General features: G+C 40.4%; 1 protein-coding gene across 1 annotated transcript; it reads right to left on the reverse strand.

Annotated features, from left to right (window-relative positions):
• Positions 1–123: 123 nt before the first annotated feature.
• On the reverse strand, positions 124–19,963 carry slc16a2 (solute carrier family 16 member 2). Its single transcript, XM_028415800.1, has 6 exons — positions 19,537–19,963; positions 12,374–12,518; positions 11,331–11,823; positions 10,030–10,173; positions 7,491–7,719; positions 124–5,646 (listed from the first exon to the last, which is right to left on the reverse strand). Exons 1-6 carry the CDS (start codon positions 19,961–19,963, stop codon positions 5,396–5,398), a joined length of 1,689 nt encoding a protein of 562 aa, XP_028271601.1. The 3' UTR covers positions 124–5,395.
• Between the last annotated feature and the right edge of the window lie 791 nt (positions 19,964–20,754).

Raw genomic sequence — 20,754 nt, forward strand, 5'->3', positions numbered from 1 at the left:
ATGAATTCAGACTGAGTAATGTAAAAGTATACATTACAAATGACATTTAGGGCATGTAATCTGTATTCTGTAGCTAAATGTTTTTTAAACAGTGGAAATAGAAGCACACAGTGAACAAATGGGTCGCTGTATTACATCTTTATTGTTGGTTTATTAGAAAAAATGTGCCTCTTTTGATACAGATTCAAAATTACCACAAAAAAACACAAAAATTACATTACGTTTCCTAGCAGCATGAGAATCAGATCTTTTAATGGATGTCACTGGCCTTCTTAAATCATATGAAATGTGTTTATATAAAAGGAAAGGTGTGTGTGTGTGACATAAGCTTTAAGAAGTGATGAAGAGAGGCAATAGAGGTTTAACTGCAGCAACCTTATGGAAGGTCATAGAGAAGGAAAGTTTAGCAGAGCCCTGCACTGAAATATTATTCATTTTTCACCATGTAAGGCTGTGGGAAGGCCTGGGCTGAACCGCAGGAACGTACAGAAACATATCAATGACCAGTAAAACATTAAACAATGAGATACTTAAAACTGAGAAGCATAAAGTAAGGATGATAACGGGATTTGAAGCACAGAGATCGACACACTATTCAGAAAAGCATTAAAAAAATCTTTCACAAAACTCTTGCTGGAAGTGGTCCATGTCATGGCTCAGCTTTGTAATACACAGACCTTCAGCTGTTTGACATGTTGGATTCAGATGAAGGAAAAGCACAGCAGTTAAACAACAAGCGGAGCTGGAGGTCAGGGAGCAGACAAATGGCACACTGCACCGTAGGCTTGGTTTTGTAACAGCTTGGAGTGACTTCAGGTCAGGTGGCTTTTTCTGTATGAGAGCCAAAGGCCATGAATGTCCTGATCAACACATCAGCAGAAAATCAAAGCAAATGCTTTTTGTCCTCCCCTTCTGGCAGTGAGGATAATTACACATCAGCTGTAGATACCATATAATACTACTGATACTCTCCCTGCATAAGGGATAAAAACCTGAAGGCTCACTGTTTTATCTGGAGCATCAGAAGCTGCTTCCTGAATGTGTCCTCCACCCTATTCCTACTTGCTGTAGCCTTTTTTTTCATCTGTCTTTGCCCATGTTTTATTAAGCCCACTACAAATTCAGCCTTTATATGGCCCCCTTAACATTCTTCCATCCTCATTCCTGTTTTTATTGTTTTCCATTCAGTTGGCTCTGCAATCTTAACCATGAGTACCTTCTTCTTATTAACTGGCTCCAAGCCACCAAATACTTAAATGGCGCTTTGATTGACAGTTCGGCTCCCCTCCTGTATTGCTGGTAGAAGTTTTTTGGTCTGTATGGGTCAGTTCAGGTCTGACACCACACCTGTGTCATATGGTGTCCCAGAGGGCTGTCTTCTGTCCAATATAGATGTATTTATATATGTTACTGTGTGGCCAGATTAATAAGCACTATAACAGAATCTCATTGCTTTTATTAAGCGTTCTGTGACTAAAATGCCACTATAGATGGTGTCTGACCACCACAGGCACCAGCTTTAAATATGACCAGCTCATGTGTGTGTGGTTTTCCCAGCACTAACAGGCCTAATCAGCACTATGTCAAAGGCTTGAATGTCAGGCATATATATTCATTATATGAAACCATTGTGCAGCTTTAATAATTATGCTTAGTTCAAGAATGTAATAAACAAGGTACTAGCGCATTGCTCTGTAAATTCATATTTCCACCTGATGTGTTTTTCTGCAGCCATGACCTGCACACTGTAAGTCACAGCCAAGCACCAGAAGAAACGGGAAAAACAAACACAGGAGAGAAATGTGTTCAGTGAAACATCTAGAAGTCCAACAACAGCTCAAAATCATATCATAAAAACAACAAATGGTGCATTATTGTAGTAGTGTCATTAGTACATACACAGATAAAAGATCAAATACAAGGAGCTCTACTCTAGGTCTAACATCCTGAACTGCTGCAGGCACTACAGTTTAGAGTGCTACAGAAGACAAATGCAGGTAAACATTCGTCGTTATGAGTCGTTCAGACATCAGAATGTAAGGTGGTCAGAGGAAGTGAGCCCAGTGTTGCTGCATAGACTGAAAAGACTTTGGCAAGCCACGCATTTGTTCTCGAGAGACACCCATTCAACCATCCACATGTATTGTTACCATTCTTCATTCATTCAGTTCCTTCATTTATATATTATCTCAAATCTAAACACATAAACCAACTCAACAGTTCCAGTAGTATCATTAAAAAAATAATTAGATAGATACATGAATCTATAGAGGGTTAATAAAGCAGGAGCATTTCACTGGTTTTGACCAGAAACTGGGCGAAGCTGTGATGACACTATGTTAGCTAACTGAGGAGACTATTTAGATGACTATAAATAATAATCTGAAAGTTACTACACAGTCTTCTCTTCTTTGTCACAAATCTGGAAAGAAGTTGTGATCTGCTGTGCAGCTAGTAAGGCAGATTTGTTTTGAAGTTGAGGTTACTGCTCTGACTCAAATGTCTGGCTTCTGCTCCTTCACTTTTTCATAAACATACTCAACATAGCAAAATGTCAAAAACAACTGTATCACATTTTGTTGTGCAGACAAGCACTGTCAGACTTTTGCAACAAAGAGGTTGACTGTCATCCGATATGGGCAGCAGTCACTCATTATTTAACCAGTTTGGTGACATAGGCCTCTAGTTTGATAGCAGGGAACTCCTGCGACTCAGTGGCACCATCTACAGTGCAAAAGCATAAAGTTTAAAATGATGCTATACAGGAGCAAGACGGGTCATCTTTCACTACATGCACTTAATGTTCCTTGAAATGTATTCTTTTATTTTATTCAGCATACGTAAAGGGTTGTTTTAATATACTTAGTAACTGTCACAGTGCTACCTAGAGTAGACTGAAGCCAGGAGTCACTCTCATGGTGATGTCTGATGACCTTAAACTTTTACTGTCTCAGCATCAAGTTAAAATGCAAACTGGTAAGTAGGGTTATAATAAAAATCTGAATTAACAGTTCCATCTTAGAGGCCCTCCAAATGTTCTGGCCTCCACTCACCGGTTTGTGTGCCACTCCTGTAGCTAGCTACATAGCCAATGCATCAATTTGCAAACTAGCAATTAACCTGCTAAGCTGTTTCACCAGCAAGTAATAAACAAAACTACTTTAAAGTTTAAGACTTAGTAAGTAACTAGCCAACAACTAGCCAAGTGGCAATTTCAACAGCTGACCAGTGTTTAGCTTATATGTCTGGTAGAGGGACAGCTCACACAGCCCAGAAGTCAAACTAGAGACCCATGTTTTTGCATAATGTTATCGTTTGTGTCTTAAGTTTTTTTGTTAAGGACATATTGTGTGTTTAGGAAGAGAGTGAGGAATGATGATGTGTAGTTTTACAGTTCTGTGGTACCCAAACTGAAACTAATGAGGTTTTGAAGGAAGCGAGGCATTTGGCAGGTTTGTGGCTGTTACATATCAAGAAAAACAAAATACACAGAAGAGCAAAATCATGGAGCGTGTGTTCAAATGGATTGCTAAGGATTGTTTGATTACTGAGGTACGGTGTATTTATGTTATCTGTTTAAAACTGTCTGTCCTATAATCCCAAAAAAGCTACACTCAGCAGTGAGGTCTGTGTAGCTTCCAGGCTGTCAAGTGTCTTAACACAGAAGCAGACTGAATAACGGCAGCAATAGCAAATGGGGTAACTGACAGAAAGGCATACCAACTGATGGATTTACCTTTCTCCCAGTTCCCCTCTTTGCCTTTCAGTCACACTGATTATTGCACCTCTACTTCATGTTCGTTACAGTTAGTTGTTTAACTTCTAAGATTGCAGAGGTAAGTAATCTTGATGTTTATGAAACATAAAGAAGGAATATCTCAACTAGGCTGTGACAATTTGATTTCATTACTGCCAAAACAATGCCCTCATGATGAGACTAAACTAAAGCAGCAAATTGATTTGATTATCTGTGAGATGGCTTGATAAGGGCTCAGGCCATTTGGCAGGTTTAATCTCAGTAGTTCCCTCTCATCAACAGATTCAATACAGTAGTTAGATAACTGTCCCAGTATCAAAATCCCAAATCACACATACAAACATTCAAAACAAACAATAGGAAAATGCCTTTTTGTGACCAAAATTGAGCCTTCGTGTTCCAGTAATGACTGCAGGATTCCAGCTGTTATACAGTGTCCACACAGTATAAAACTAGTGTCAGTTATTTTTCAAAGTCATAACAAACACAGTTAACATGGATTTGTCTAGCACCCTGCTAAAAATTGATAAAAACTGTAGAGTTTAGTGAGTGGAAACAAACATTAAGGCTCTACAGACAGTCCTTGTTTCAACTGTTGTGCTATCTTCATTAATTCAGGCAGCAGATGCTCGCCTGTGTTAGCTTTGACTGCATAAATTAACCCACCATGTGCTGCAGTCACTGACCTAAACCGAAAACTAGCTAAATGATCCAAAAAGCCAGCGTTCATTGCATATGAATCAGTGGAATCAACGGCTGCCTCGATCACACATCTGTCTCCCAAAGAAAGGGTTAGACGTTGGGTTAGACCCTGGCTGCGAGTACAGAGTGCAGCCAGGCTTGGTGTGAGTTGAGGTGATTGTATCTACTGACTCATCTATGAGAAGAATGTGTCCGTTTACCTCCTGTGACATTTCCAACAGATGTTTCTCTTGCAGCCATCACAGCAGGAAAACACAGGCAGTGAAACAGAGACAAAACCTACATTAGATGAGACAGTGTTTTAGCTAAACTAAATAAACTGCATTACAGTTACATAAAATTAGATGCATGAGGTACTACATAAAGAAAATGTGAATTCCCTTCACTAGTTCTTACATTTGGGTATTTTCATCTTGACATTGTAAAATCTAAAAAAACAAAACTTAGGTCACAAGAAAAAACGTGAAATGACAAACTACCAAAGTTAGTCTGCATTTCTTTCCTCTTGGAGGTATGTGTTACTACATAGTCCCAAACCAGTTTTGTGGAGACTATGTTGTGCTTATCCTCCTCCATCATGCAACACTGAAGTGTCTTCTTTCTGTCCTCTTTCTAGCTTTTAGCCAGAGGACCCTTTCTGACTTGTTTCACCTAAAAATAAACAGCCAACAGGGGTCAAGGAGGGTGAGAGGTTAAATTTCAACCAACAGGAAGTCTACAGTTCAGACTACTGGCTGGCAGGACAGCAAAGGATGAGAAAAGGTGCTGGTGGGCTGAATCCCTCAAAGAAAATAAAAGAAATAATATATATATATATATATATATATATATATATATATATATATATATATATATACATGAAGAAGATGGCCTTGGCTTATTTACATGAGCTATGCCTGATATGTTTAAAGGTTTGCAACCTTCATTCAGTGGGACTCAGATGTGTGTCTCTACATCTGTGTAGCCAGGCAGGTGGTCTCCATTGGAGCAGCTCTTGGGTTCTTCAGCTTGTGGGGCAGTGGGCAACATGTGGGTAATCGTAGACGTGTCCTCTGGTGATGGCTGGTGTTGCTGGAGCCTGCGGTGTATCAGGGGCACAAAGAACAGCACCATGCCCCCGACTATAGGAGGCACACCAGCCAGGGAGAAAGCCACTGTGTAGTTCCCAAAGTAGCCGTGTAGGAGACCTGGACAATGGAGGTATAATTAATGTCATTATATCAGCAGTCCCATTGACACACATCATCTTTATCAAAGAAGTGTCTGTTCTAAACTATAGTCTGTATACAGACCACCACCACTAAGTGAGGGCACAACACAAGGATTAGACTCTATTGTGTAGGTTGCTTGATGCTAAGCGGTAGCAAACTTATTTCCTTTGGTTATATAACATTATTTCTACAATGACCTCATCTTTTCATAACTGAATTTATGTAATGTATCTCCACCGGTACCTGGCACCATGTTGTCAACACTGGAAGTCCAAAATAGGACTGTACTCTTGGTCATATTAAGCACATAAAGCTTACTCAGCCTGCAGTGGGTAAAGCAAACTGCAGCAAACTGAGGTCAACAAGTGTAACAAGCTTGCAGCGTGTGACATATATTGGGTGGGGTGGGGGGTAGGGGGTGGATTCTTTACAATCCTGCCTGTTACATATGCATTCATGTTGAGGAACTGTACAGACTGTACAGTTCAACTTGTTGATACTGTGATGATCTCACTAAAAGGCTTCAGCGGCTTTGTTTGATATGTAAAGTTTTTTTTTCTTTTTAATGCAACAGAACCCGATTGTTTCATGTTTCAGTTAACTAAGGCTAAAAAAGGGCTGTCAAAAAGAGATTTTAAATCCCTACACTGTAGTCTGAAAGTAGGTCAGCTTCTCTCTTGAAAGGACCAGTGTTTCAGATTCAACATACATACACAGAGTATGTGTGCATAATCATGTCAGTCCCACTGTTTGTAAGTATTAGAATGAACCCATTATCATTTCATTTTCATTTGATTATCATTTAAAATCAAAGCTACTGTAAAGGGAAGGCATCTCACCAACAGATTATTGCCATTAAATGTTACAGATTGGACCTTTAAATAGAACTGCATGTGTGCAGAACAAGTCATATTATGTGGTCATCAATAACATTCACAAAGCTATTGGAAACAACAAGATAGGGCAAAATGGAAATACTCTGCTGCCTAAAGCTCACATGTAAAATTAGAATATTAAGTATTACTCAAAAGCTGTAGAGTATGGTTTGCCCTTGCAATTAAAATCAGATTAAGAGCAAATTTCTTATCCCTGAATGATCTGGAGATCTGTCCTGCAAAATGAATCTGTTCTGAAGAACTCAGCTGCTCAGTGAGAGACTTTAAGAACAAACACATTAAACATTAGCTTAAAAATGCCTGGAAGTCTGAGCATTGTGTAGTGAGAGCACTCCAAGTATGTGTGAGAGCTGAAAGAGATTGGCAAGAGAGCGCTGAAGGATCGCTGAGTCATCAAATTAGTGCTTCATGATTAATTTGTTTTTATTGTATTGGTGTGTTTTACTCTGTTTTGTGTTTTTAGTGTAAAGCACTTTGGTAGGCTTTGGCTTTATAAACGTGCTATATTAATAAATTTGACACTGACATTGACTGTTTCACACAAGCTTTTGGTATTGAGCTGAGAGAGAGAGAGAGAGAGAGAGAGAACAGCAGAGCTGAGGGGAGTAGTTGAGTAGTTAAGATCTGACCTCAAGTGTGTTTTCTTTTCTTTCAGAACACAAATCTCTGGAGACAGCCTGCAGCTGGCCCCAATCTGGCCTCTAAATACAATCCACTCTCCAATCTATCATGTGGTGCGTTTTTCTTACTTTCCCTGTACTTCCTATAATTCTTTCTGTCAACAGTTTTTCTGTGTTAAAATATATCAACATGTGTGTCCTAACTGTCAACATGCAGAATTCCATACAAGGAGGAAGGAGATGGATCACAGTGAATTCAGTCTGGGCTACAGTGCAGTGCTGAAAGAAAGAGCGTGCTTCTCACCAGCGATGGGCGGACCTGCTGTCATTGGGAGGGACATGAGGCCTAGAAGATAACCTATGGCCTGCGACGCCTGCATGGGCCCAACCAGCTCAAAAGCTATCGGAGCCATCATGGTGAGGAAGCATCCATCACACAGTCCCAGAAATACACACACAACCACCAGCCCTTCAAACACAGAGCACTGAGGAATCATTATGGACATCAGGCCCAAAGCCATGAAGGACGCCACCTAAAATAGACAGAAAGTACCCATTAACAAGCTTATTCAATACTGACAACTAAATAAGTGTTTGGATGCTTCTTTAGAGCTACGACGTTTCTATTTTTTATCCCAATATAAGGTCCTGCATCTCTGTAAAGAAAGGGGCAGGGCCTTATATTGGCACAGATAGAATAAAGTAGGAACGTTACACCTTTCTGTGCCACTGTACACTAAACATATGATTACACCTCGGAAACAGCAATTGAGCAGACATGAGATGCTCCTCTGATTACATAGCCAATCCCTCTGAATGTGTGCACTGAGGCAGGATCACACGCTGTGAAAGAGCAAAGGTGAGCAAAGGTGTGCAAAGGTGTATTAAAAAGGGGTTTAAACACTCACAACTCTGTGAGAAAGCGGCCACTGTGTCACAGCTGTACTTGGACTTGTCCCCTTCTGATCGGATCATGTTAATGCCATGTGTCACCACTATGCCTCTGGCTTTCAGTATTACTCTAATGCTAAGCTACATGCCTGCACAATGTGCAGAGTGTTAAGCTTTCACATCCAATGGATCATGCATTAAGATTCAGCAAGACTACTACTTAAATACGTAAGTATTCAGTCCCCTCCAAAAGTATTAGAACAGGGAATCCAATACATTTATGTTTGCTATAGACTGAAAACATATGGGTGTTATTTATGCCTGGATCTGATACACAAATTAGAAGATAGCACCATTTCTTTGAACCCAACCAGTTTTCATGCAAAAGTATTGGATCAAGTGACTGACACTGTGTTTTGCTGATTGATTATTCCAACAATAAATAGCACCGAATGTCTTCACTCAGTTTCAGATTCGGTTCTGTCTGTGCAGAGTGCATTTATAGTCAGTTATTGCTGTAATTACCATGAAAACCAGAGAACTGTGAAAAACAGGCAATTGTCAAGTTAAGAGAAAATAGAAAATCATTCAGAGCCATAGCACAATTGGAATGTCCTGTGGAAGAAGTAACAGACCTCGAACAGGAAGACCACAGAAGAAAAGCAGCAGTTACCGACAGAAACATTTGGGAGTTGTAAAGAAATACCCTAAACCAACTCTTAGTGACAACCTCCAGAGGGGGGGAGTGAAGGTATCACAATCTACTGTTTGCAGAAGACTTCTTGTACAAAAGTACAGAGGCTACACTAGAAGATGCAAACCATTTATTAGCAAGAAGAATAGGAAGGCCAAGCTGGAATTTGCCAAAAAAAAGTACAGAGACGAGCCTCGAGACATTCTCTGAAGTTTTCTGGACTGATGACACAAAGATGAACCTTTACCAAAGTGATAAAATGGCTCAAGTTTGGAGAGAGAGAGGATCTGCTCATCATCCCAAGAACACAAGCTCATCTGAAACACAGTGGAGGTAACGTCATGGCTTGGGCTTGCATGGCTTCTTCTAGGACAGGTTCATTGATCTTCACCGATGATGTAACACATGATGGCAACAGCAAAATGACCTCACAAGTCTACAGAAACATTTAGTATATCAATGTAGAGAACGATTCAACCAAACTGACTAGGAGATCCTTCATCATTTGGCAAGATAACGACCCAAAACACACTGCCAAAACAACAAAGGAGTTTGTCGGGGGCAAGAAATGGAAGACTTTAGACTGGTCATTGTCAATTTCCATACTTAAACCCTATAGAGCATGTGTTTCACCAGCTAAAGAGGAGAAAATAAACAACTAAAAGAGGCTGGAGTGAAAGCCTAGAAAAGCATCACAAAACAAGAATGCAAAAGTTCAGTGATGTCAGTGGGTCCCAGGCTTGATGCAGTTATTGCAAGCACATGATTTTCAACTAAATATTTAGTCTTATTCACTTCAATCTACTTTAAATCTGTCCGTTCCAATACTTTTGCTCATATGACAACTGGGCGGGTTCAAACACAAGCTTTTATCTTCTAAGTTGTGTATCAGATTGAGATGTAAATATCTGGAAATAAAAGTTAGTCTTTTGACTCATTTTGATCTTTTGACGTCTTTTGTGGTCATTAATTTTAAAGATTCACTCACTGGAAACTTGTTTAAAAATCATTTAAATATTAAGAATAACAGAAGAATAATCATATTGAACAAACATTGATTTAGTGCAGTTTTTTGTCATTAGGACCATCAAAACATCTTTAAAAAACTTTACAAAACCTTTTACTGAGGTATATGCTTTATTAAGACATTTCTTTATAAATGAGAAGACAACAATGATTTTTTTAATATAATGATATCTAAGAAATCAAACTAAAGCCAACATGCCATTTTAATCATAAGTTTTCAGTCGTTCCTCACCTGCATGTAGATCTTCTGTAGACCAGGAATAAGGTCCCCAATCTTACCAAAAGCAAGGCGTCCCACCCCAGATGATGCTCCTATGCACACCAGGAGCACCCAGTCCTTTTGAGTATCCTTGAACTGTTCTTTCACAAAGTAGATCTAAGAGAGACACACAAAGACAGACCCGATGTCAGCCTAGGTTATGTACAATGGTGGATAATGTAATTATTGTTGTTATATTACTTCAGCAATGCGAATGAGTGTTATATTTTGAGTTACAGTCAGTGCAATTTCTGGGGAATTCATACATAACCCCAAATCAAGGGGTTGCAATAACAAAATATCTTCATCTACAGACCTTTAGAACAGCGGGACAGGAAGACCCCACACATATAGGTCAGACCCTCCCACTCCCTTCAGCCATGACCCCCCAAATCAGATCCAAAACATGAAACCACCCTCTGAAGACTTTCCTGAACATGCTGGTCCTAGTGAAATATTTGCTCTGCTTTGAAGGTTGCTACATTCATCAATGGCCATAGGATAGGCATGTTCAGGGATACAAAGAGGCCATACAGGAGAGGTTTCCTGAGGTGGTTGAGCAGATACAAAGGCCGGGGCTGTGTTTACATCTGGGCCTGGGCCTGAAACAACAGGCCTGACAGAGGGAGGCCGGAGCTGGAACATCCGACATCTGGATAGAGGGAGATCAACTTCACAGCTCAATACTGCAGCTTTACAATTCCTCCTCATCCCTTACTATCTCACACCAAAGTCGGTCAAGGGTCAGACTGCTTTGTACTTTTTACCTTTATCACTTAAGACTTCTGCCATCAAGTTCAGCTGAAACTGCATTTATACATTCTTTTTGGCAATCATATCTAATGTCAGTAGTTGTTTTGTTATATACTGTATATCCTGCAGACTCTTAACTGTGGCACAGTTAAGGGTCTGACCATTTTGAGCAAGCTTCCTGCTTCTCAAGCCACTACTCATTTGCCCCACTGACACGCCTATCATTGAGCTCTCTGAAAAAACCCACAGAGAGCAAATGGCATCAGACCGCCCGCAGTGCAACAATGGAGCTCTGACATTAGTCCTTCTCTGCCTCTCTCTCTCTGCCCATTTCCCAAGTCAGCTGATATCACTTTTATGACAAACAGGAGACCATCCAGCCTCTGTTAATCTACAGCTTAAAGCTGTTTATGTAAACCTAAAATATTAGGTCATATACAAACACACACAAACAACAGAAAGAAATGAACGACTGTTTACCACATGTTTACTACATGCATATACCCATAAGATTTTCTTACCAGATGGACATATGGCACGAAGTAACCTAATACAGCTGTAGCCACTCCAAACGCCCAAACCCGGTACGTCACAATGTGAAACACACGCAGGTTGAAGTACTTCCTGATCCTGGCAATGGCTCTGCTCCATTTGCTACCACCTTGACCAGTAGCCTGGGTCTGGGGTTCAGCATGGCCAGGGCCCATGCCTGGTGGTCCCATGCCTCCCCCTGCTGGGAGCAAAGGTTTGAATGTTAGCGCCAGCATCGCCTGGACCAGCATGAAGAGGCTGAGGATCTCGAAGGTTCTGCTGAGGCCCAGAGGTTCCGCCACCTTGTTGAGGAATACTGGGAGGCCCATTGAGAAGAGGCTGGCACCAGCCGTCACAACACCGTTGGCCAGGCCCAGGCGTTGGCGGAAGTAGTGGCCGAGGATTACCAACGAGGGCTGGAAGGCAAAGGAAGAGCCACAGCCGAATAGGATGCCATATGTGAAGTAGCGAAGGATCAAAGAACTGCAGTGGAATAGAAAAAAATCAACTGAAATAAAATAATGGATTGAAAATTTTAATGATGAATAGAAATTTAAGGTTTGCACTATAGCTTAGATACTTAGTTTTATTTGTATTTTATTTAAGCCACCATACAAGAAATAAATTAATAAATATAATAATAATAATAATAATATTAATAAACACTCCATATGTATATGTTACTCCATACATATAATAAACTGTAATAATTTGTTATGGTCTCAGGTTTTCTGTTTAGTTTTTCTGTGTTATTTCCCTTTTTTTAAGCACAACTGTCACTTCCTGTCTTTGTTGTTTTTGTTTGATTGTCTTCCCCAGTTGTTGTCACCTATGTCTCCTTATTTTCACCTTAGTCCGTGTGCTTTCCGTGTTTTTGTCACTTCGTCTGTCAGAATGTGTCTGTGTTTTCTTGTCAGTTTAGTTGTTTAAGGTCTTTTGTTGTGCTTTGTTTCCTGTTTTGTTGTGCTATATTTACACCTAGATATTAGTGGCATTGTTTTTGGACTGTGATATTGTACAAATAATAACTTACTTTGCAAAAGAGGTACTGAGCAGCCCTATAAAAGCCACTGTCGCCCCGGTGACGGCTGTCTTCCTACAGCCAAAGTGATCTGTAAACATGCTGACCACCGGTGAACAGAAAAAGATCATACCCATGGCCAGGGCGCCAACCCAGGCTGGAGAGGAGGGTAAGAAGAGAGAGAAAAAAATTGTATTAAGAAACACATGTGAGGCTTATTCTCCTTATAGGTACAAAAGGCTAACTCATTGTGACATTAAAGTCCCGTCACACACCATATGCAGCTGAATCTTTTTCCTTAAAGCAGCATTGTTATTATACTGTATGTTGTAGACAGAAAGAATTGTAGTGTGCACACCAGCTTTATTTAGAACTATTCTGAAAACTGAACAGGCTTATGCATGTGTCCCTGCAGCATGCAAATTTTCAGGTCGATCCAAATTTCACTGACATGACATACAACACCTGTGATGTTGTGAATGTGTGTTGCATGCTTAACTTTGCTCTTGAACTTCCCTGTAGGTACTGACTCCATGTCATATAAATGTGCAGAAGCTCATTGGAGGAACATGTTTCTTCACCAGTTTTCATGTAAATCTTTCTTGCTCCTTGTGATTCCCCAACAAATGATCTGCTGTTAACACAAATTTATGTTAAACTGCACTCTGTAATGTGCCTTCACAGCATGTAGTTCATGCGCACTCCTTAAGATTTCCCATGGTGATTAAGCAGTTTAAAAACTGGATACTTCTGGTATGTGGTGAAATATTCATGCAGTGTTAAAATATAACGAGCCAGAATGCTCAGAGACACTGCGTACCCTGCAGTGCAAACAAACATGTCTGCGTCCACTCTCCAAAGGAGCAAAGGTAGCTTTAATGTCTAATGTGTTTACAAAGACAAATAGTATTAACCTGGTGGTTTGGCAGACAGATCTATCAGAGAAGTCATCTTTGGAATCTGTTTGGAAAGTTCTGGCATTTGAATGATCACTGACTAAAGCATCAGTTCATCACTGTCATTACTTGCTGTTGCCATTGAACATAGAACATAACTGCTGGCAGATCTTAATATGATGCTGCAGGACCACATAGGTTTATAGATAATGGATTATCCTATGATTCAGCTGCATTCCAACACCAAGATAGCACACTGTATGATCAGAAATACGACACACAGCTCTAGAATCTCATGACACAAACAATGAACATACACCTACAAGTTAATCACCAAAAAAATGTGCTCAGCACAAAACTCCTGACAGAATCAGGTCAGCTTTTGTTTGGTTGCAGTCCTTAGTGGTGCCTGGAATCTCAGAAATTAATGGCAACAGCCTGGAGTGCTTCATCCAGTGGAATTACTCTTACTGTCACTGGAGTTTCTCCAACTCCTACTATTCTTCTCTATCGAAGTTACATTCACATAAAACTGCTTAATCAACAATGGTACTAGCAAAATGTTCTGTTTCTTGTCCAGTAGGTCCAGTTGTCTGGAAGTACCACAGCCTTATTCACAGCCAGACTGTGTGGTGTATCTTGACCTACAGCACTGTAAGTATGTTTCCTTTGTGCTTTTCAAAGCCCAGTTACTGGCATGCTGTAAATAATTCCCTGAATAACTAATATAATATATTCTTTTCTGTATAGCCCTTTTTTCTCCTACAAGTGGATCTGAATTCCCTTTCCAGAAAACAGCACATTATACAACAGATGAAGCAAGAGGTTGAAATGAGCACTGAACAGAAAAAAGTCCCATTCCAAAGAGGCTCTGAGGTTTTATAATGACTTGAGTAGGTATAATGTTGGCATTAGTGCCATCACCATCACTGAACCAGTGTGTAGGAGACTATATACGTGATCCAGTGTACAATGAGAGAATGAAAACGACAGACCCGTGTCTCATTGCTTCACTGTCTCCTGTATTTTCTCATCAACCTCACCAACAGAACTCCCCTTTTCCCTGCCCCTGTCACAAGCAAAGGTCTGTGAATAGAGCAACTGCAGTGTACTCATTAGAGAGGATTAGGTCTAAACACTTACAAACAAAAGGAAAAGAACACAGCGAGGAAAACGGTGTGTGATTGTGTGTGTGGTATTGGTAAGGGAACTTAACAAGCTTTCCTATTTTTCTGTGATAGATGCAGTCTGACAGCAAGACAAGGACTCACTAGGACCCATCTGTACATTGTAGTAACAAATGTGCTGTGGCAAAGAAAACCAATTTTTAGACATTCTTGTTTAATGCAAAAATAGGACTGTTAAGTTTAGTTGCCATAAGGCAGCACCAGCATTATATGGATATTTTTGAGTAGAACCTTTTCAAATTCCCTAACAATGATTTTATTTACCGTATTTTTATTTTTATTAACATATACTGCTCTTAAATTAAATAACATCCATATTGATGAGCATTGAGCAATTATAGCGCTTTAGTTCGCTACCTTAAATAGAAATAGCTTTCAAAGAAAAACTCTTCACAGTGCCTTCTGTGAAACACAAAGAATAACAACATTGTTATTGAAAAGAACTACAAAGGCATGCTACTGCTGTCTTTGTGTGTAGTTCTATTTACCTCCAGTGCATTAGATGGTAGTAGAAACAGCTGAGAAAAATGTAAAAAGCTGTAACTAGCAAAAGGTATCAGTCAGTTTAATCTCATATTTATGTCTTCATTTTGATCCCAGTGTGACAAAACATTAAGAACACACATAATGTGCAGCTGCTTTCTGACGACACAGGGGGAACTATTCCTTGAACTAAACAATGCAGTGTACTGTGTTTGAAATTGTCTTGGGTACTCAAGAAACAATAGCCATACATATTTTTGCACTATTAAGGGAAACAAGAAGGTAGTAGACCATAGACTTTATATGGAAGTCTGTGTCCTCAAGGCCACATGAAATGCCCTTAGCAGGAGCTGTATCACAATACCCTGTTATATGACGTATAAGGAATTTCCAGCAGAAAAAACAGAATGTACACATGCCAAAGGCCATCATTTAGACAATTATTGAGCCTGTTATGTGGCTAACAAAAATGTTATTTAGTGCATTAAAAATTGTTATCATGATACCACATAATTACAAGTAGCAAGCACAAAATGTAGTTTAAAAAACTGTCACTTCCTGGAAGAAGATGCACCCACATGCTTGGGTAAATACATACAAACATACATACACAGATAAGCTGACCTAGAGTGAGCTAGATACACTAAAATATGCTCTCAGTGTTGTGTCAAATGTAAAGAACTCTGTATGTTGACTGCCATCCAGAACACTGTGCTACATAACAGTGGGGGTTGTGGTAGCAATGCCTAGTTGATTATCATACAGCAAATCAGGTCAAGCTACAGTAGAGTTTGCAGAGGACTGAAAGTGTGAGGCAAGACAGTTGGGGGACCATCTGTCACCAGCAAGGGAAGAAAGTCTTCAAACTATTCAGTGTCAGCCCACAAATGAGTTTTGACAACAGAAATCTTTGGATGCTGCAGGAGTTGTTTGCTTGGTTCACACTGCTCATATCAGACTACAGCTGCTTATGTACGGTTCATGTACATTTTGCAGCGCTTGCAATGGGTCATATGCCGGAGCAACTAGATCAGTTGGATTGCATGCTTTGCCTTTGATACAGAGATTATTCTCTAATACTAACTACATTTTCAATGTTTCAAAGTTTATTATATTAATATATAATAATATATTATATTAATAAACATTTATGACATATTATTGTGAGGCAAACTCACACACATTTCACAGTGTGTCCTTATTTAATTTTTCCTGACTTTCTATTTGCATTCTCTTGAAAAGCTTCTAAAAAACAAAGCCATTCATTTGTTTGTGTTAAAATGCACCTATATTTAGGTGGATGGAATGGACCCTTAAAAACGCTAAGTCATGTTCAAGTTGGCCAGTATTTCGTGTCAGTCTTAACTCTGCTTCCTAAATAAAGACAAAACGCTAAAAAAATGCTCATGTACCTGCTTGTTAGCATGTGTACCCTGTAAAGACTCCTGTCCAATCTAAACCCATTCAACTGCCCTCTGGAATGCCAAAAATGCCACAGTGCACTCTGAGCTGCCAACCTGGGATTTCCAGCTGCCCTGGAGATGCTGGAGAAATCTGGGGCAGCAGTGAAGCTACAATACAGCACCACATAATGACTGGTGAGGTACAGACACCTGTATGCATTACTGTTTACAATATGTCAGACCTCATATTGACAGATTTAATTCTAACTACCAACTTACAAATGTATTTTCTTTATTTGTTTCCTCGAGCAGCACATTAGTCCTATACAAATATTGTTAGCATGCCCCACAGTGTTGTCAGACATGCTTTTCCTGAGTGAAAAAGCCTGCCACACAAAAATTGAACAGAAATTCAAACAGGTATCGAGACTTATGTTTGTTCCTTTGATGCCTTCCAGCTAAATATCATCTGGTAGCAGCTCCTAAGCACCAAAAATGTAAACTTTTCCTTACTAGTATGATGGCCAAGCCAAATAAAGGACAAGGTCACACAAGGATGATAGAGATTGATCAAACACACAATTCAATATTTGGAACTCAGGTCTAATGACTACTTCTACTTACTAGATATTAACATTTTAATTTTTTAAAAAGGCAAACTTGTAGTTTACAAACTAAACATACTTTAAAAAAAAAATGAATGCATATTTTCAGCAGGAGGTGCAGATGATGCCTTTTACCACTTGAGGGGCTAATGAGTTAACAGCCAGTTAAGTCCATTAGCCTTTCTAATACTCTCATCACAGTAAAGTGCCACCATTTGTGTATGGTTGGGTTCTCACTGTTATCCCTAACAGCAGTTTTGGTGCTGTAGCAGAACAGGCTGGCTAAAGTTAGGCCTCGGTTCATAGTCATTACTGCTGACTGTTTGTGTTTTAAACTGCATTTGGCATACTTCTTTTGTCTTGTCTCTTCAGTGTTCCCTTACAGCTGATGTTGTAACACTTTTGCAGTATGATGTTCATTCTGTGAGTGTGATGAACATTACCACCACTAAGTAAATTAAGTCTCTCCTTCGGGGATTGAGCAGCACTTCCAGTGGAGAATATTCGGCTCATGCCACAATGCTTTTGAACAAGGCAACAAATATATACAACTCTGTATTTTGACAAAGACAGCAGACAATGTGCTTCAAAGGGTCTGTTTCTTTTTCTTCCTACTGCTCTGTTTCACTCTAGTGGAGTATAAAAGAAAATCATCTCATGCATCAATGAAAAATTAATCCCTCGCTCACTCAGTCCCTTTCTTCTGCTCCTTCACACACATTCCCCTCTTCTGAAAGAACTCTGCTACAGCCGACAAGTTCGTTTTGAACTTGTCTCAAACATTCGGCGCACCCATTGCTCACATCACCTCAGTAGGGAGTTGCTGCCCACTGGTAATAAAAGCAGCACTTTTTGTTCCTCGTTTTTAACAAAGGTTGTGATAGACAACACACCTGCACACATCAGCATTTTGGTGCATGTGTGGCCACAACAGTAATTAAACAGTGCCATCTGTGACTCATAGCCCACTCACCATGACTTCATTACATTCTTTTATAGTAAGACTGTCCTGATCCCCCATTTGATATATTCCTTGGGGTTTTTTGAAAATCTCTGTTTACCCCTTAAGGTTTAATAAATATTATTTAACCATATCCATATCTTATTACCTGCTCCCTTTGTGGCCCTGTACTTTATTTAACATGTTCTTACATGTAAATTTAACTTTTACTGCTTAACACTGGATAGTTCAGCTGTTGTAGTTGAGCCGTTCCCTCTGTGTTTTCGTCTGTCACTGAGGTGAAAAGGTCAGGACTTGGCCTATTCCCTTAATCCTTTCATGTATGAGTGCAAGAACTAAATCCAAGGAAAGGCTGGGGATGAAATACTTAACAAGCCAGGATAAAAGGGGAGAAATACCTGGACAGCAACTTCCCCATGTTGTTTGCAACACTGGGCTTTATACGACTCTGGAAAAGAGACACCAGTCACATTGTGTCTTTTTTTCAGACAAGCTCACAACTCTCAGGCATTCAACCACAGCCAGAATGTAATATGATGCCTTCAGACACCATTTTTCTAAACATAAAGTAGATAAAAAAACAAGGTGCAAAGCTTCCTGCACTTACATAAATGAGCTCTCTCCCCTCACACTGATCTCTTTAGCTTTTGTCTTGGCACAACAATCCCTTCAGAATCTTGGCAATAACCTTTGCAGGTGATGTGGAAATTGACAGGAATTTTAACTGTTCCACTTGAAACTTTTAGAACTCAGGAGAATGGAGGGGTAAGGACACCCATAATTACTCGTGTAGTCAGTAGTTGTTAATGTGATTAACAAGTGCAAAGCTGAAAAACCACAGGTGAAACCCAAACCCCTGTGCTGCTCCATTAACATTGCGGAATACTGACAGATTTACGGTTTACTTTTTTCCACAAACAAGAAAATGTCAGTTTGCTACAAATGACAGACAAACCCTTATTTAGGGAGTCATATTTCTGCCACTAACCTGTGGCATTCCTGCACAGTAACATCAGGCTTTCCCCTGTTTTCCCTCTGCTATATATCAAAAATTGTAGTATTCAGGGGCATTACTGGTGTTCCAGCCATGTACACCCTAATTAGTGGTCAACAGCAGTTTTGCTGTGACACAATTATACAAATTCCTGAAAAGAAACTGTCACGAGGTCTTAAATCAAGCATCTATTTTTGTGACATATCATGTTTCTTTCACAGTCTTAGGGTCCTTATTAAATATTTCACATAATGCACTTCAGTATGCAGGATATAACTAGAACCCCTGAGGGGAAAGAGTTTAATAAATGTCTCAAAGAAATGTGCAGTGCTGGTATAGATGAACAGATAACACTGACTGTAAATAAATGGAAGGGGGAACATTAAAAAGTAAACACTAATAAAAAAATTATTTTATATTATTATATTTTAAATGTACAGCTGGGGTACATGTGATATTTAATTTAATTGAACTCCGTGTTGATCCACATCTTTTTTAGGCTGGAGCAGATATAGCTGTCTGCTGTATACATAAACTATTGTTAAGTAAAGTTTGTGTAATAATACTCCACTGACAGCTTTCTGCATGCTCTCAAAGTGATCCTCTGTCCAGCAGCTGATGTGTCAGACAGGCTGCTGCTACTCACCCACTTTGAACTGAGACGTTTGGTCCGCTGGGTCTGTGTGCTCCTTCACCAGCATCATGTGCAGGATGCCGAAAGAGTTTTGAATCCCAAAGATCGAGCCATTGCACCAGGTTGCAGCAAAAACCACGAGCCAGCCATAACCTCCTTCGGGTGGTACGAATCCGGCCCCATGGCCGTGCCCCTCCACCTGAACCTCGCATTCAGAAGCTGGGGAGAGAGGCGGCTTGCACCCGGCCTCGATCAGCTGCACGGCGCTGTCCTCCTTCACGATTTTACCCTGCTCCTCCTTGGCACCGCTGCTGCTGCTGTTATCTGGTTCTTGAGGAGCATCTCTCTGCTCCATGTGAGGATCTGCAGCCGGCTGCTCCGTCCGGGACTCTCCGCTGGACGGCTGCTGCGCTTGGCTGTCTAAACCGTTGATCTCCATTCTGTCTGGTCTGGTGGAGAGGTTAGTGTGGGCTCTCGGCGCACAGGCATGAGATATAGGTCACTGACATAAGAGCACCAATTTGAATAACTGATTTGATTGGCTATCTGTCAAATGTGCGAGACGGACGGTCCTTCAAGCCTCCTACACGCCGTGTTTCGTAGCCAAAGCATGAGCGTCAACTTCAGCGAATAAACATCAACGCGCTGCTTACTGTCATTCTGGTCGGAGGGCTATATTTCCAGGAATTAGCAGGCGCCGCCTAGTCTTTCCTTTGGGTATAAGCCTGTATTTTCCACGCACTGTCTATAGAGACTAACAGCGTATATTTACTTCTGCTCTCGGATGATCAACCTGTGAAGGCGAGCGCTGCGCCTGACCACCGTGTCGTCCTGTCACGCAGTTCGCTCGCGGTCCGCAACATCTCCCTCCCCACGGCGTTAAGACAAACGATGTCTCGTTCCTCCTCTTTTATCAGACATCTTTACACGATGGAAACGTGATATATGTAGGCCTGAGTGGGTTCCGTGGGCTGTCTTTCGGCTTGTAAGTGTCAACACAGCTCCGGCCGTCATTCATCAGCTCGCACCAGCCTCCTCTAACCGCCGGTTGAAGCCAATGGTGGACCGTCAGTACTGTTACGGTACAATCGTAGAACAAGTCTGTACTTCGTGTCTTGTCACGGAAATACCCGAGTCTGACTTGGTTTCCCGATAGTTACAGCATAGTAATGCCTAGCATACTTAGAATGCGGATATTAGTATGACTGTGAATGCACGACTTTTACTTTC

This window comes from Parambassis ranga, chromosome 10 (assembly GCF_900634625.1).
Source record: "Parambassis ranga chromosome 10, fParRan2.1, whole genome shotgun sequence".
NCBI classification, from domain to species: Eukaryota; Metazoa; Chordata; class Actinopteri; family Ambassidae; genus Parambassis; species Parambassis ranga.